Here is an 18,947-nt window from a genome sequence, read left to right on the forward strand (position 1 = left end):
ATTGCTGCCACAACACGAGACCTCAGTGATTCATTTAGTGTGTAAAATGATTTTATAACCCTACAGGAATAACAGCCACGGCTATAAAAATCTTTCTAATATTTTACACATTGTCTCTGTAAATATGCCTCAGCTACTTCACACTAATCTCTTTACCAGCTTTATTTCAATGCATTTTTTTGGATTAGGTCTTCATTGAGGTTTGAGGTTCATTGAGTATTGAGAGCTGGTGCCAAATGTGGTAAATGGTTGGAAACAAAAGCACGGATATGCTCCCACACAAATATCACTGCTCTTATTTCTAAACTGTCTAATTCATTTTCACTCTTTATTTAGCCATAAGTTGTCAGACATTTTTATAGCTGAGTGCAATAACACTTTATAGCAGGCTCCTTGAAGTGATGGTGGCTGTTCGTGTACTGTGCACCGCAGCATAAAGGCTCATGTGTGTTAATAAGGCATGATACATCACCAAAAAGTTGGCAGGCATGAAAAAAGTGATCATTGCACATTTGCTTCTCCTTTGTGATGTGTGTCAATAGGTTTACTAGTGGGATCAATGGTTCAACCTGTGATTAATCCAGTATAAAAGTCTTAAGTGGTAACTCAAAGAACAAAGCTCTTTTTACTTTGGACAGTCAGCCCAGCAAGAACTACAACCATCTGGCTTTTACCTTTATTGAGAAAGGGTACAGTCAGCATTCACTCCCAGGTCAAATCAATTTTCACTAGTCACAAGCTTCAGCTAATTTTCTCTACAAGCTGCGTAAAGTGGGTCTTACTTAGACCATGTTTTTTTTGGTGCTTTTGTTAAAAAAAACTTGAGTCAGTCCATCTGTTTAAATAGAAAATTCTTCTGCTGTCTGAGTACTTGTGTTTTTGTTATTAATTGTATTTATTCACAGAAATTACAGTTACTGATAAATTAAAAACATTCCATAATAAGTAAGTGTTACATTACATGAGTAATAGTTTATACCCAGTTGATTATCCAGCATATACTATAATAGACATTTGCACTAAACCCAGAAAACAGAGCATTTTTTTCAGGTTTGCTCTTAGAACAATTTTTAATCTCAGCTACTGAAAAATAAAACTTTATCTGTCAGCTGTAAAGTCAACTTGTGTGTGAGGCTTGTTCAGACATTGTACAGTCCCTGGATGAACGGAGTGTTGCATGGAGGCCCAAAGAGGACCCAGTGTCATTAGAAAAATTTAAGAGTAGCAGATGTATTGTTCATCTGCTGTCATGATTCTTATTACTACCACAGACCCACCAGTTAATTAGCTGGACAGTTTTCAGACGGAAGCAGCTGTGGGCAACATATTGAGAAACGGGGTGTGAGGGAGCAGGCAGCTAGGAAGTGGGATACAGACGAGAACAAGAAATTTGAGAAGAGTGGGCGGGTGAGCGAGTGAGCCTGGGCGCCTGAGTCAGTGAGAATTTGAGCACCATCAAAGGTAATATAAACATAATTAACCCTCTAATTATGGTATATGTCTAAGTCTTTATCTGTTTTCCTCCAGCTATTATCACCTTCAACCATAAGTCTGGACTAAATTACCTAGTAAGATGAAGTCCTTTAGGCTAGGAATGAATCACAGGAGCCAGGCTTGATAACTCCTTCTTCTTTGTGTGTAAGCTACACCTCAGAAACTGACCTCGGAAACCTCTTTCAGGCTTACTTGTTCTCAGTTCTCGTTAGCTGTGTACTAACATGATAAAGGGGGTGCAGTCACATTACCATATGGGTTTCAAGTTAGTCATTTTTCTTGAATATAGTCTCAGTCAACTGAGCTTGTTATAACAAAATAGATCATTTGAGCTAGTATTTACAGTGCATACCCAGGGATGGCCCTTATGGACTTGTATGCATGTATCTGTATCAGAACATATTTTACATGTGTGCCTATTCTTGTGCATGTGACTGAATGTAGGCTATGTGTGTGTGTATGAGTGTGAGCATGTGTGTACATGCTCTGTTCTGTATGCCTCAGAGCCTGTGCCAGCTGGAATCAGAAAGGTTGACCTTGGTCATAAATATCTAATCAGTGTTTGCTGTCCATGAAAAAGTTCAATTTATTCCTGACCCAATGGGAAAATGCCTCTCCCAAACCCTCTCCCCCTCTCTTGCAGACAAAAAGAAATTCAACTCCGAGAGGCGGTGAGGGGAACCTTAACCTGGTATGGATGAAGTAGGACAGAGGCTTCGCCAGAAGAAAATAACAATCCTCATCAGCTGCTGATGAGAAGTCATCACCAGGAAGCTACAGATGGATAGCTTTCACAAAACCTCTCATTGTTTGTTTGGTCTGAAAAGAACTGTGATATGATACAATGAAAAGCTATCAAAGACTGCAGAATATTGGATATTATGTGTTTGATACTGTCTTACTGTCAGACTGAATAAATGCCTCGGTGAAATGGCTGGCTTAGATACCACATCTCCTCATACTTTCTTATTTCAACATTCTCTAAAATGGCAAGACCATTTTCTTTGTCTTCCGTTCAGTGTTAGGAAAGGATTCACATCACTAAATGAAGAATTTACAGCCAGATGTGCACAAAGAGTAGGAGAAAAGCAACAGAGTGATGTAATAGTGATTTGAGATACATACTAAATTAATCTACTACATCGTTAAAAAAAAAGTGTTTCGAAACAAGGCAGCGGAAGGAAAGAAATACGGAAGAGATAACTCGCTGTCTCTCCTACCGCTTCGCTAAATAAAGCCTGCCATTGTGTGTGGCCTGGTGGCGGCCTCTTAGTGCTCTTATTTGCCTTATTAATATGCATGCTAATGTACCTATTTTATGGCTCAACAGTTCTGATTCACTTTAAAATCAATTATCCATCTGGTACACCCATACTTCACCCAGGCTCAAATGTGTATTAATTTCAGCAAACATACATCGGCACAACACAATAAAGATAAATGCCTCGATTAGAGGCAGTAAACAAAGGAGCTAGGGATGGCTTTAATGAGATTTGGCACAAAAGGAGCTTACACTTTCTTAAATAATGAGCCTAGGGTCCCTTTTTCCAAATGCAAATTATATAAAGGAATGTTTCGCTGTCCTTGTTCCAATTTCATTTAGATAAGAGTGTCTCCAAACAAGTTGGCTGTTAATATTCTCACATGAGCACATCACTGCTTTTCTGCCTTCCATCTCCCAATGGAGGGGAAGAGTGCTCTCCTCTTCGCAGACACATTAGTCTGTAATAAGTTCTGAAAAGTTCACTGTGCTTGTTAAATACTTTTAACAGATGAGATGGAACAGCGAACGACTTAGATGGAACTGACAGAAGGGCTCGGCCAAACTTATCAACACTTTCACCACAAACAACTGTATAATCACTCTCATGGAAAGGTCAAGCCTGCAATAACCCTGGCACTTCAAGCAAACATATATAGCTAAATGGTTAGATTGATATATGGGCCGATATATAGTGCAGATAATTAGTTTACTGCCCCTTCATTTCACTTGGCAGAAACGGCTCTGTTTTTTTCTCAAGAAAATGCAAAACAAGAAACAGCTGAATGTGACTATCACTAACATTCAAAACCGCAGCAGACAAAAATGCACGACTATGAATCTGCCTGCACCTGCTACAAGGGGGAGGGGACGCTAGCAGGGTTAGATGAGTCTCACAATCAACAACACATCTCTTTAGCTTCATGTGCACAGAGAGAGATAGATGAATACATGGATAGATGGATGGATGGATGGATGGATGGTGATTGGGGAGGCAGGGAGGGAGAGAGTGCAATAGTGTTAAATAAAAGGGCCACAGGCATGGGCTGGATGGTAATGAAGAGGGGTGGGCCAGCAGCTGAGGTCCCTGTAGATGAGATCTCTCCCTGACATGTGTGTCCCCTTCATTACCCATTAAGGGGGGCACAGTGATGAATCCTTAATATGACATTACACCAATTTTCCTCTTCATTTAGCCTGCTAATGTGCTGGTCTGCTCCTATATGCCCAGGGGCTGCCTGTACCAGACTCAACCAGAAATAGACCACAGTGGCCACTGGTGGCACACCTTGAAGCAGCCTAATTAGGGGCAGCGCCCACCTAATGGGGCTATCTCTAGACAAGAGTTTGCATAAGTTGATTTTTTTTTAGCAGGTAAAAATTGATGACTGAATGGTGTGCATGTCTGACACTTCCTCTGCATATTTCCAACCTGTTAAAAAAAATGACTGATTTGTTTGCAGTTGAATAATAATGTCTATTTTGGGATTACTTCAAGCTTCATTGTGGACCTACAGAGTTTTCACATCACAGAATGTGTATTTGCATGTGTGTACGACTCACTCAGCATGCCCATCCCCAGCATGAAGGCATCCATGGTGTACGGCAGACCCCTGGCTCGCCCTCGTGTGCCCGGTGGGAACATCACCTCCTTGGGCTGGGCCTTCTTACATTCTACCTATGTAGACAGACAAACAGACACACATATGCACATGTACGTACACAAACACACACACACACAGAGACAAACCATTAGACTGTGTAGATACAACCAGACACAACCAGACAGATCTGACAGGGCTGTCTCAGCTCTTTAAGGTGGTTTTTTATTTGACTTGCACAGTGCTAGATGTTTTCCATAGAGAAAAACAAGACTGAGTCAATCTGAGCACCTCGCATTTTAGAGGAAAGTCTCTAAGGAAAACTTACAATCATGCTCCTCCTGCATTAAAGCAAAGGTTATTGCTCCAGTGAGCATGTGCCCAGAGCCTCGGGGAAATACAAGCTAAATACTTTCCAAGAGTTTCTCAGACATCAAGGTAGAAGAAACTCTGTTCTCAGGAGCCATTACCAGAGTCCCACAGAGTAGCAATATGTCCAGTCTCTTTGTGAAAGGCTTCTTGTCTAGTTATATAAACACAGAATAATCTCCAAAGCAGTACCCATATTTGACAAATCTCTGTTTAGCTATTTGTTCCATTTAAGTTTTGCTAAGGATGTTTAAAATCTATGGCTGTTCAAAAATGCGTTGAAAAACTGAGTAAGATTCTTTTTTTTGTTTTTGTATTTGTCTATTGTTGCTGAGCTGAAGTCCCCAGTGTCCCACAGTCCAATTCCACCTGCAGCACTCATCTCTTTCCTGCATTTATTTCTCTCACTCCAGTTCTCACACATACAGGTTTGTTCATTTCCCATCTTGCAAGACTGACATCTCCTCCTCCTACATAACACATATCAAATGAGGGATGTGACAGGGGCAGATGAGGAGAAGGAGGAAGATGAGAGTTCTATTTACCACGTATCTATCCTATCTCTATGAATTATAGAGAAGCTCGGGCGGCTGACAAGGGTGGCATGGTCTCGTGTCTGTTGGTTGTTCTTTGGTAGGCTGAGTCTGTTCACTATGCTGCACAATCTATTTGCTCCACTGCCTGCTTGGCATCAGCCTGTCCATCTGTTTGTCTGTTTGCCTCCTGGCTCTTGCCTGCTTCTCCCTACTGCCTCCACTTAAGCAGGGCTTTCTCGGCTGCTGCGATTCACATGTCATCCCGGCCTGCTGCACAAGACAGGCTACTGCGCCATCTCTGTGTACACCTCGACCACGGTAAAGCCTGGAGTCCATACAAATAGGCTTCTAAGTCTGATACGGCAGTGGTGCGCACAAAAACATATATGCACAGTGCATGTCTCAACATGCAATTGTATGTTGTCAAGCTGAAGTGAAACTTAGTGCCTTTAAGAAGTTGCTGTGTTCACTGAACAGTATAACAACCTCTTTACATTACATCCAGCAGAGAGAGAGACATGTAAAAAGGGAACACTAATGAAAAAGGTTTCTATCACAGAGGGAAAGTTGCTGCGTTGCAGAGCTGTGATTTGTTGCTGTTAGCAGCCTTTTTTGAGGCAGACCAACTAAAGTACACAGTTCCCTCAGCCACTTTGTAGCTGTCACAGCTACTCTGCCCTCGTAGCTTGCCTGCTATGGTTTGACATTGTGCTGAAGAGAGCACAGGCGCTCTTATCGTCAGAGAATGACCCCCGGCGTGGAAGTAGGAACAGGGTGGGACAAATGGGTGTGTTAGAAATCGCAGCACACTGCTGAGATTTTCATATGTTCACATGGCTGGGTGACAAATACAGTCAAGTTCTGCACACGCTGCAGACACGGTGGTGTCTGATCAGCGTCCTCCAGTAACCCCTGCCACATCTAGCGAGGTTGGACGCTCAGGTAGCCTGCTGGGAGTAAGACAGAGCCGGGTGTGAGTCATGCCTACATGCTCTCAGGATCAGGTCTTTGATATTCAGAGCGAGCACTCCTTGTCATGGATTTAAAACCAGTCAGGAGTCAGGATCTGTGGTGGTGTGAGTGTGTGGGTGTTCACCTGCTTCAGACATACAGGAGTCTGTGAGAGAGGTGGGCAGGAGCTTTCAAGAGTGAACTAAGTCAAAGAATGAGGAACAGAGAAGACAGAGAGACAAATTTAAACCTCACAATGAAGAAGTACAAAGGTCCAGCAGCTGTGGGAGCAGAGATTTAAATGTTGCCAGGTGGAGGGTTTTACAGAATTAACTTTTTTTGCCCAACTGAACTGTGTTAAAGCACTGGATTTACATTCTCATTTTTAGTATTTTCCAGAATGATGGCTTGTGAAACTTGTCAAGGACTCTTGACTTTACAAAGGCAGCATGATATTGTGTTGTGAAAAGCATCATGATCCACAATTTAAACATCATGAATGAAGGTGTTTGAGCACCATTGTTCCCTGTCAAGAAAGGGGACACCCCATTAACCTGCCTCGCCTTTGCTGCCAGGAAAGTTATAACAATTTATGCAGAAATGGCACCCAGGAGATCTAAGTGCCTCAGCGCACACATGTGCACACATGTGCACACATGTGTACAGTGTAAATGCCTAGTGACTGCTAAAGTTGCTTCCTGCCACATGGTGTTGACAAGGTATGTTACCTCAACCTCTGGGCTTTCAACATACAGTGTATATGGAGGCTCTTCCTCCTCTGCTGCACTGATACACAGCAGCTGATAGCTTATCTCTGAGATTTCGGTCACCTGATATAAAACCACGGAGTCCACAGGAGAGTCTGTTTAAAACTTCAATCTTTCACTAGGTTAGATGACATATTGGGATTGCTCAGATGTATAAATGTACTTGCCAAGCAGGAGGCTTATTAGAACAGCTGTGGCAGTCAGACTCCAGTGTGCAACATACAAATGTTTAAAGCGGTCTTGGATCTGATCCAAGCAACCTGTGGCCCAGTTTGTCAGCGGTATAAAATAATCCCAACCAACATCAGGCAATGACCCCAAAACAGTGTGTGCTATAAGGATACAGATGTTGACAGCAGACCCTATGACAAACTAAATAATACCTGAAGTTTTGTTTGACTTCTTTCATTGAAAATAATGCTTGGATGTTCTTGGTGTATTTAATATTTTATTTAATGTTGCAAGTGAAAGTAAACAAGCACACAAGAAAACACCATCATAGACTTGAAGGACTATTCTCATCAGCATAGTCACACTGCCCACAAAAAAACAAACAAACAACTGTTTGTTTTTTATGTACCAACCCTATGCTACAGAGAGCAGGGGAATGCTCCAGTTATGACCTTTTCAATACATCTCCCATACATATTAACCTTGTAGGTATGATGGGAAGGTGTGGGCGGGATGGACTCTCAATGACTGTCCTTCAGGGACGAGTGTTGTGTGTATGGCGTGTGTGTGTGTGTGTGTGTGGAGGGGGAGGTGTACGGCTGTTATTAGCTTCACTAGTGAATGGATTCCATCAGTCGACCGGCTGACTGAAGAAAGGAAACAGTGTGATTCATTTACTCCGGCTCCCCCTCCCAGCTGAACAGTCAAAACACATGGACTGAATAGTTAGGAAATGTCACAGCTCTGACAGCCCAATGTCAGGCATGGTGTAGTAAGGTTATTTAGACTGTTACCATTTAACAAGCTGCTTATTTAAAGAACAGATTGAAAGTTTAAAGTTCTAACTGTAAGAAAGGGAATATCCATGTTGATGATCCCTGTGGACATTTTACTGATTACTCCTGCACTGTTATGATGCATTTCTGTATTCCTCATATTATTATGTTGTACCATAACTGACAAACCAACATATTAATATAATGGCACTGACACTAAATTAACCATTATAAAGCAATCAATGCCAGATCCCAGCATGAAGCTTAGTAACAGTTACTTAGCTAACAACCTGCTTTGCATCATTTCTAGCTATTATAGCAATTCTTACACACACTGTAACCTAATTTATAACTGGTTAAACTCTAAATTGTTGCATCGTGGTTCATAAACGTTCTTAAAATCATTTAAGTAATATGGTAAGAGAGCCAACATACCACTCAAATAGTTGTGATAATATTAACACTTCTGCAATTCATACATGTTTATTTTAGCCTTAGAAATATTAGCATATTCTGTTCTGTGGGTCCAACTACAAACATGTCTAAAAGATTTGTGTTGCATTAAGACCCAAACAAAAAACAAAGAAACGTATGTCATGACTTATATAAAGTGGGTACTACTTTGTACAGACTCTCTATTCTGAACTGCTGTAACCATGGCGATGAAGAAAACCAGGACAACTGAGTGACTGTAGACGTATGATAATGGGAAGTTTTGGCTAAAGCAAAATGATGCCCTCAATAGCCAGCAATCTCACATGAGTCATTATGTCTGATGATACCTCTCCGTGGTTATATAAAAGCTAAGGCTTATGAGGTCATTTTAAGGACAGGTGCACCCTGTGGTGTCCATACCGCTCTCTTGCCATGCGTCTATATTGCATGATGATATTGTCTCCTTCCACACAGAGAGACACATTCAGAAGTGAGACCGTGATCATCAGGTTGACGTCAAATGGCTTCCATCACTTCCTCAATCAGCAGATCTGAACATCATTGAGCTTTTATGGGACATCCTGGAGAGCAGAGTGCGAAGTGGATTTCCACCTCCTTCATCCCTCAAAGCTTTCCTTCTTCAATGAAGGGTAAACATCCAATTACTTACAGTCCAGAACATGTAAGGCAGCACTCCGTGAGGGACTAAAACTACTCTGAAGGGTGGTCCTACTCCCTTATTAGGCACTTGATGTTCAAAGACTGTTAAAGATTTCCACTCTCTAAAAAAATTTCCAAGACATTTTCAAGACTCAAGTTTTCCTCTGTAGAAATTTCCTTTAAAACAGTGATAACAAGTTTAGTCTATGGCTTTAACCGAGTGTGTCTGCGGCTGATTTAAACAGTATAAGACGCAGATGAACACCAGGCACATATTTGACTTCACGGCTTTCAGTTTGAAGATAAAAGTAAACTTTTATGTTTAGTGGCAGCACAACTAAGTCATTTGCAATCATGCTAGAGAGTGCACTAATGCACTGAAACTACAGCTACTGATATCATTTACTTCTATGTAAGCAGTACAGTATACTGTAAATCTGCAGATTAAAGTCATGTTAAGTACACTAATCCTCATTTTTGTGTGTATGTCATGTAAACAAAATTTAAATGTCAGCTTTAGAAATATGTTACAGTGCAAAAATGCAGTAACAGCAAACAAAGCTTGATCTGATGACTGAATAGCTGTCGGGACTGTAAACAAGGTAGCGGGCAAAGTATTACCTGAATCCTGACACCTTGCCAGGTGTAAACAGTGTGAGCTCTCAGTGTATGCACTGTATACTGCAGATTCTGTAGTGTCAGTGTTTTTGTTATTATTTACAACAGCCACCCTTTCCTCTTCTCAACAGCTAATGCTATTTGCTCCACCTTGCCTACTGACTTGTGCAAAAGGTTTTTCACCCCAATGTCCCTGGTTAAGGTTCAATATCTTTGTTGTAGTACTAGGGAGTCTTTGTGTAAGTTAATTAGTGTTTTTCTCAAATGCCAGAAGTCAGAAAATACTTTCTCTGCCATCTATGACAAATCCATTTATCTTTTTATTACTATACTGTCTCACTATAACATTCCCCAGCCCGGGAGCAAAGAATAGAGGGCTACACTGTATGCTACTAATCTTTGCTATTTACACCAGAAACCACAAAAACACTGGCTGATGTTCCAAGAGGCCAGATAAACAGACAATAATGACAATGGGTTCCTGCACTGGAATGTTAGTGTGGATTGTGCTGTAGCCTCTGAAAAGATCAGATGACACCAGGATGTGGTCCACTATTAAGCACAAATATGTCCTTCTACCAGAGGTATGTTAACTAAAATGATAAATGATAGAATGTAAAATGTAAAATTTGTCTAATTAAAGAATACGAATCTTTTGAGGCCTTTTAAGAAATAAGTGACTCTACAGCATAGTTGTAAAACACCTATGTTGCATAAGACAAGTCAATATGATGTGCAGAGTACATCTGTATGTGTATATTGAAGGCTGCGGTATAAACGCCTTTTTCTCAGTGACTCGAGGAGTGAGAGCTGGATCTCCTCCTCTGTACAGTAATTGGTTGGTCATGTCAGGAAGACACTGTGAGGAACTGACGACTAACAGAAAATTCCTCCTTCCTGTTGCGATCATTCGCTACTGTTGAATATTAAAAATAACACATTAAAGAACATTACCTTGAAGCACTTGACTAAAACCAATGTGAGTCCATTTTAATGGCACACTGCTCGCTCATCAGAGCCAATACTTGATAGGTATTATTATGAATTAGCTGCGCATGCATAACAGCAGGGTGGGAAGTGATGGAGGGACTCCTGTCTTAGAAAATGGAATTCACATCCTTTCCTTAGCTGTAATAAGCTGCTGTCTTAACACAGTGTGATATAGAGATTCAAATACTGTATGAGGAGGGTGGGATTATGTGGTAAAATGTATTTGAAAACTGTCAAGCCACCTTCTGCTTATTGATTTCCACTCCAAAATATTTACTGGTTTTAATACAAGTGTAGGTTGCTGCGGTGGCTAAAGGATGTTTCTACCTTCACGTGCAGTTCTGGAGGGGGTAATCAATATTTTTATCACATCCTACATTTGCTAAAGCAGGGCAATGTAGAAGTCAGTGCAGCTAGTAGGGGCAGGTTATGAGACTCTTGCTAAGCAGCACCCTGTTTTTAATTATATATGAGACAGATTTCATAGTGACAGAGACGAAGTGCTGCTGAAAGTGAGGCCTGGGTGGCACAAGAACATAGGGTGATTGACTAAGTTACTTAGAGGTCCAGTCACTCACATCTGAGTGGACACCGACCCAGTACAATGCCAGGGCTCTTGAGAGGACAGGCAAGGAGAAGGTGGGGTGCCCTGTACATCCACAACCCTCCCAAGTGGGGTGGAATTTCTGTCTGCATCAATTATTCAAGACCCATCTTAGATAACACTCATGGGGAGGATGGATGAGGTCTATTTCTGTATAGTACTTCATAAGGAAGAAGACAGGAGGCATTTTTTATTTTGTGCACTGGTGCTTCAGACACCGGATAACCAGTACTCTTCTATGTGCAACTAAGGTAAAAACCTGTTTGAAAAATGCACTCCAAATGCTTTTCTCTTTGCCGACCATCAGCACTTTATAGAAGATCTGAGGGTCACATTTATTTCCTGTATCCAAGGAACCTAAATGTATAGGAGGTGTTGCCAGGAGGGACCCACACAAAGGTGACAAAAGCTTCGGAAAACAGGCCTGTGTGTGCTGTCCTTTTCACACTGGGTTTCTGGGACTCTCAGATTGGACTCATGATAATGCATCTTATGGCACAACACTGTTTAAAGTCTGTTGCGTGTGGTCATTAAGTTCAACAGATTTGAACTTTCCAGTCCATATAACAAGTCTCCCAATTCTCCTCTCTCATTAATCATCTGATGGCTGCTTAGATGTATCTGCTGCCCTTTATATAAAGCTGTGCATAAAGCAGTTCAAACTATCTCCACCTCCAGCAGCTAGAGGAATATGATTCCTAACTACTGATATTCTAATGATGTCATATACAATTCCAAATCAGAGTAAAACAGTGCTTTAATATTTTAAGTTTAAACTTTCTTCCACCACTAAATCCAGGAAAGCTGAAAAATAATTTCTCCATGACATCCTTCTCTGGATATAATGTGTGTTTACTGGTGGAGTGGAAATGCCAAAGATTCCCTGGGATATCAAAGTTGGCATGCCACTAACGCTATTTGTGAGTATGAATCCACTTGAGCAGATGTTTCTAGCAGCTGGACTAGCTACAGTGGACCGAGTGTGTACACACCTCAGCGCTGACCATGTATATGCCAGGTGCTCAATTTCTCACATAGAACCTGTTAGACAGAGGTGTATCTAGAGATTTTATGTTTCTAATATTGTCTAGTATCAGGTATTTATTTCTGGCTACAAAGGACAACCTTTGTTTAAAAAGCCATTTCTGCAGTAGCTCATCTAATTTATCGTCTCCAATAAGTCCTGCAAGTGGTGCTGGATTATCAGCAACTAGGGGTTGGGTTTAGTTTCACTATTTATACTGAGAAACTGTATTATTAATGTTTCTTTATAATTAAATAACTTTAAAATGCTTTGTTTAATGCTGTGTATTTATACACAATAAAGCATTTTATGAATCAATAAAAACGACAACATTATTGGACGCTCTCAGTTTCCTAATGAGAAGTACTGTTTACAGTCCAATTATTATCTAATTAGAACTTCCTACAAATAGGCTGTGAGCTGGACTTAAATGAGGCTAATTCTTCTATGTAGTGAGAGCTAAAGCAGGACACAAGAAATAACAACTGTGATGTATAATTGTTTGCAGAGATTTTCAAATTAAGAGGAGGTAGGTTTTGAATGTACACTCAACAAAAATATAAACGCAACACTTTTGTTTTTGCTCCCATGTTTCATGAGATGGACTTGAAGATCTAAACTTCATTCCAGATACACAATATTACCATTCCTCTCAAACATTGTTCACAAATCTGTCTAAATGTGTGATAGTGAGCACTTCTGCTTTGCTGAGATAATCCATCCCACCTCACAGGTGTGCCACATCAAGATGCTGATCTGACATCATGATTAGTGCACAGGTGTACCTCAAACTGCCCACAATAAAAGGCCACCCTGAAATGTACATTTTGTTTCTGCTTTATTGGCGGTCTGGGGACTCAGAACCAGTCAGTATCTGGTGTGACCACCATTTGCCTCATGCAGTGCAACACATCTTCTTCGCATAGAGTTTATCAGATTGTCTATTGTGGCCTGTGGAATGTTGGTCCACTCCTCTTCAATGGCTGTGCGAAGTTGCTGGATATTAGTGGGAACTGGTGCACGCTGTCGTATACACCGGTCAAGCACATCCCAAACATGTTCAATGGGTGACATGTCCAGTGAGTATGCTGGCCATGCAAGAACTGGGACATTTTCAGCTTCCAAGAATTGTGTACAGATCCTTGCAACATGGGGCCGTGCATTATCTTGCTGAAACGTGAGGTGATGTTCATGGATGTATGGCACAACAATGGGCCTCAGGATCTCATCAGGGTATCTCTGTGCATTCAAAATGCCATCAATAAAATGCACCTGTGTTCTTCGTCCATAACAGATGCCTGCCCCTACCATGACCCCACCACCACCATGGGCCACTCGATCCACAACATTGACATCAGCAAAGCGCTCACCCACACTACGCCACACACGCTGTCTGCCATCTGCCCTGAACAATGTAAACCGAGATTCATCCGTGAAGAGAACACCTCTCCAACGTGCTAGACGCCATCGAATGTGAGCATTTGCCCACTCAAGTCTGTTACGGCGACGATCTGGAGTCAGGTTAAGACCCCGATGAGGACGACGAGCATGCAGTTGAGCTTCCCTGAGACGGTTTCTGACAGTTTGTGCAGAAATTGTTTGGTTATGCAAACCAATTGTTTCAGCAGCTGTCTGAGTGGCTGGTCTCAGACGATCTCGGAAGTGAACCTGCTGGATGTGGAGGTCCTGGGCTGGTGTGGTTACTCGTGGTCTGCGGTTGTGAGGCCGGTTGGATGTACTGCCATATTCTCTGAAACGCCTTTGGAGACGGCTTATGGTGGAGAAATGCACGAGCAACAGATCTGGTTGACATTCCTGCTGTCAGCATGCCAATTGCACGCTCCCTCAATGCTTGTGGCATCTGTGGCATTTTGCTATGAGACAAAACTGCACATTTCAGGGTGGCCTTTTATTGTGGGCAGTTTAAGGTACACCTGTGCACTAATCATGATGTCAGATCAGCATCTTGATGTGGCACACCTGTGAGGTGGGATGGATTATCTCAGCAAAGCAGAAGTGCTCACTATCACACATTTAGACAGATTTGTGAACAATGTTTGAGAGGAATGGTAATATTGTGTATCTGGAATGAAGTTTAGATCTTCAAGTCCATCTCATGAAACATGGGAGCAAAAACAAAAGTGTTGCGTTTATATTTTTGTTGAGTGTATATTAAAGCAAGAATTAACAGGAAATATGCTTCACATAGATGTGACAGTCCTGTGTTCATGCAGAGACATGTCTACATGTCAAAGGATCTGCAACATTTGACTGTGACAATATCTTCCACGCGCACACAGTTCTTTCTGTCACACTCTAGCTTTTTCTGTTTCACTCTTGAGCACTGACTGTGATGCAGCGCAGTGACACGCAGGGATGTATACAGGGGTCATATGTGACCTGGTCTGGTCCCTGGTGAACATGGTTCTACTACACTAGTCCTGTCAGTCAGATCGCCAGTCAGTCAGCCGGCATGGAGAGAGAGAGAGAGAGCGAGAGCGCAGGCACACACACTGAGTGAAGGAGCCCCACGCTGAACAGCAGTAAGACAAGTATTCCCTGCAGTCAGTCACAAGCCACAAAACCGCTCAAATGATGCAGGATTTCTCAAGAGGCCTGCAGGGTGGAACAGGGTGAAGGAGGATCTAATGTCACACTCTGAGGACACTTCCTGTCAATTATCATAAGTCACACGATGACTTAGAAAAGTGCCTTTGAAGTCTGTAGAGCTCTGAGATGACCATATTACTGGTGTAAATAAAACAAGCATCACTGGCGCTCTGTGGAAGGTGTTAATCCCTGACTAATGAACTCTGCCTCTGCCAGTAGCTTCCCTGTTGCATCCCTGGACATCTCCACCTGTGTGTGTGTGTGTGGTAGAGGATTCAGAAAGAGAGGGACAGGCTCCACTCTCCCGTCCCTCAGCCTGACAGGCAGAACTCAGCCACACAATTTCACGGTTTGTGGGCAGTACACACCACTGCTTTCCCATCCTTGAGACCCAGAGACCCACAGAGTGTGAGTGTGTGTGTTAGCTTGTGCATATGAACATGAACGCGAACACACACACACACCAGCTCTGCTATTAATACTAGGGGAAAGAAAAAATCAAATATTAATCCTTCAATGTCCACCTGGAATTGAAAAAAAATGTGTGGACTTACCATTTTGTTATTGATTTCATGAAAATGAATTTCACAGACTTTCTCTACGATGTCTTCACTCTCAAAAGTTATGAAACCAAATCCTATGCAAAGAGAGAGAAACAGGGGGGAGGGGGGAGAGGAAGGGAGAGAGAACGAGTTAGCAAGAGCCTTACAAAACTTCAGCAACTACAAGAAAATGCACCACAAGATGGAACATTATCACAAGCCAGATACAGAAACTATGTGAACTATCTGTGGAGATTGGCTTGGGCATGGAAAAGAACAAGTGAACAAGACAGACATTGTCCTCTTTAAATCAGGAATATGATGAAATCTGCCACATTATTAAGGGCACTCAAGGACCCCTTCTACAAAGAGAAGATGGAAAAACAGCACAAAGCTCATTTAATGAGATTCAGGGAGCCAGGGCCCAGCATCTGAATTTCATTAAATGCATTTTGTGTTCTTTTTATTGAAATCTCACTGTATAACAAGCCCTCATTTTTATGTTAATACAGGCCTTAGAGTGAATGTGTCGTTGACAGTGGGATTTTCATGCCATATTTATAGGATAAAAGCTTAACCCCTCTTTTAACACAAAGACAGAGAGACAAGATGGTTTTAGACTTTTGAACACAAGTGGATTGCAATGCTCTCCTCTGTGTTTTGATGGTGATACACAAAGCAATCTAGCTTCTGTATAGCTGGGGTTGAAAGGAAAACAGCTATTCTATTACTTTTGCAAAAGAAAAACTGTTAGTGAATAAAACAGCAAGTGGGACTGAAAGGACATGAGTCTCTTTTCAAAACGCGCAAAACACCCGGTGGAATAAAATCACCTCACATTGAGCTTAAACAGCCGCCACTATAAACATCACGCCATCTGACTGACACGTACTCCATCAATCTACTATCATGGAACAGCAGATGATACAGTAAGAATCTATTGAATGTGAAAAGGTAATAATACAATTGTGAGAAAAAAAAACAGTTCAAATATTACACGACTGAGCTGGTTGAAGGTGAAGACAAACCCATGTGTTCAGGCATCAGCTCGCACTCATCATCCACTCCACAGGACAAATCTCAAGGTCAGGCACTCAAGGGGAAGCTTTTTAGAGCCTAGCATCCTGCACATGTGCACATATTCACTTACCACAGGGTATACAAACACAAGAGACTTTGCTGTATTTATTGTACTGAGGTAGTTTATCCCTTTAATATCTCTGGCTGTATTAGGCCATTGCTGGCTGAGCTACAAATCAATGAGCAGGACTGCTTTATGGCAGTATTAGATTTACCGGATTTTTGAGTCAATGTGATTAAACACCTTTACTTGTCATGTGTGTAATACAACCAATCTTCATTTGGTTAGCTTATATATAAACACTGTGATCATATATCACTACATAAAGTCACATATATATTGCAAGTTGAGTAAATGCTTAGCAGCTTAAGCACCTTCATATTTACATCTCTGCAGGAATAGCAAGTGTAGTAAAGTACATTATTTTCCTAAGCAGCTTATTATTATTAATTCATCTGATCACTCTGGAAAATTTCTGATTTTTTTTATCAGGAGCTTGCTGCTTACCTATCACAAGCACTGACATTTATAGTTCTGTCGTAAGGTCTTTATCTCTCACTCGCATTTTTCTTTTCTGCCCCTCCTTTAGTTCCTCCCCCATAAATAACAAAGGAATCTCCTCAAGCCCCTGTACTGACACAAACCCGAACATATCAAAACAGTTTTGTCAAAAGAATGGTTGAAAACCTAATGTGTGAGCTGATTAAACACGGGCAACATCTAATCTAATGAGATCTTATGAGACAGAATAACAATTTCCACTGAGACATCTCAACATTGAGTTGCAGTGAGAGCACATGTGAGAGGATGGGGGTGGGTGGAGGAGGAAGGGACAGGTGATGACAACAGGCAGTGGGAACAAAGTGTGTGTTGGTGTGTGTGTGTGTGTGTGTTCTTCTGCCCACCCCACCTTCATGGAGCACTTTTGACAACCAACAAATCAACCGCCAGGAGTAATTTGTCATGGAGGAGTGTAGGTAGAGGGAGTAGAGTCCAGGAGAACGAGGATGGAAAGGGAAACAGAAAAAGGTGGAGATGAAAGGAGAGGAGGGGGGATGGGGAAAAAGACAGAAAAAAGTGACAAGGAAAAAGGTTAACACACATGGCCCCTGTCGCCACACTCCTTCCTGCTGCTACCGGCAGCTCCTCCATCAACTGACAAGACATTTTCCGCTGCACCATTATATCCACTGGGGTCAGGGCCAAGCCACCACAGATACCACCGGCAGGGCCCTTCCACCCATGAGTGGATGTTTAAATGAACAAAAAGACATTTCTGCTGCAGCATAAACTAGTGTTAGACTATATCGTGTACACATACACAAAAAATACACAACAAAGATCCATATTTTTCTTGCTCCCTGGCTTGGCACACACCTCATTGATCAGTCTCCTGTGGACTGCGTGAACTTATGTCCCCACCATTATAGTGCACTTCTATGCTCTGCTATCCCAATTTATAGACCTTAAAGACAATTACAGGCCACAAAACTGCACCAGCAGAAGCTTTCCTCCCTCCCACCCTCCTTCAGCAGGATGTCAGCCGAGTGAGACAGTCCTCATGTATCTCAGCCCCTCTCCACCAACTATCCACATGTGTTAGGAGGCTGACCGCCCCCAAACTATTAAAGACTGTCAGCACTGACAGGGGGAGAGCTGTCAACATGCTCACACTGAAGAACCTTCCCACATCTTAAACAATAACCTGTAAATGGAAACACATGGATGTCTTATTGGAAGTGCTGATAATAGGTGTTATGTGACTACTGGCTGAGGCCTCTTGGCTGCACTTGCTCACACTTATTAGCCAGAACTGGGCTTGGCCTCATCTCATTGCTCCACAGAATCGGCAGGGAGCCGGCTTTCACGGCCTTTTACCAGCTTCATCATACTCGGTCTTTATTTCACACTCAGTGCAGGTTTCTCTGCTTCTGTTGCTCCAATGCTTTCCACCCACCCTCACCCACCAGGCCCAGTTCCAGTCTGGGGGAAAAAAAGCCTGAATCTGGCAGAGGCAGATCATGGGAGAAAGTTGCACAGCCATGCAGCAATGTTGACTTTGACTACAAATGCTGGGTCTTTTAAAACTTAAATGCCTCTCTCAGCTTTTCCCTTTGACGTCTGCTATATCATTTCTATATACTGTGTGTTCCTTGTACACTATCTTTGGGTTACACATTCTGCTATTTTCTTTCTGGAGTGTTTATCAAATATGAAGGCTTAAAGAAAGTATTGTTACTATTCAATGTTGTATTATTGTTGTAAAGATTTGTGAAAGCTCAACACAGAAGAGGCAGAGATAAGGGTGACATAAATTTACAGCTGCTACCGTAAAGTGTAGCAGGGTTCCCCCAACCCCCTGACGACTAATGCTAAGTATACAGCACCAAGAGCAAATGCAAAGCACACATGTATTCCTGCTGATATACAAGATATACATCTAGAGCTGTAAAGCAT

General features: G+C 41.9%; 1 protein-coding gene across 15 annotated transcripts in view; it reads right to left on the bottom strand.

Moving 5' to 3' along the window:
- msi2b (musashi RNA-binding protein 2b) overlaps nt 1–18,947 on the bottom strand; it is a 211,990-nt gene that overhangs the window by 49,642 nt on the left and 143,401 nt on the right. For all 15 annotated transcript variants that reach the window (XM_028420833.1, XM_028420827.1, XM_028420830.1 and 12 more), the window contains exons 8-9: nt 15,422–15,504; nt 4,319–4,433 (exon numbers count right to left, since the gene is read on the bottom strand). In XM_028420833.1, the coding sequence (XP_028276634.1) occupies nt 4,319–4,433; nt 15,422–15,504 (198 nt within the window). The remainder of the gene's footprint in view (nt 1–4,318; nt 4,434–15,421; nt 15,505–18,947) is intronic.

This window comes from Parambassis ranga, chromosome 14 (assembly GCF_900634625.1).
Source record: "Parambassis ranga chromosome 14, fParRan2.1, whole genome shotgun sequence".
NCBI classification, from domain to species: Eukaryota; Metazoa; Chordata; class Actinopteri; family Ambassidae; genus Parambassis; species Parambassis ranga.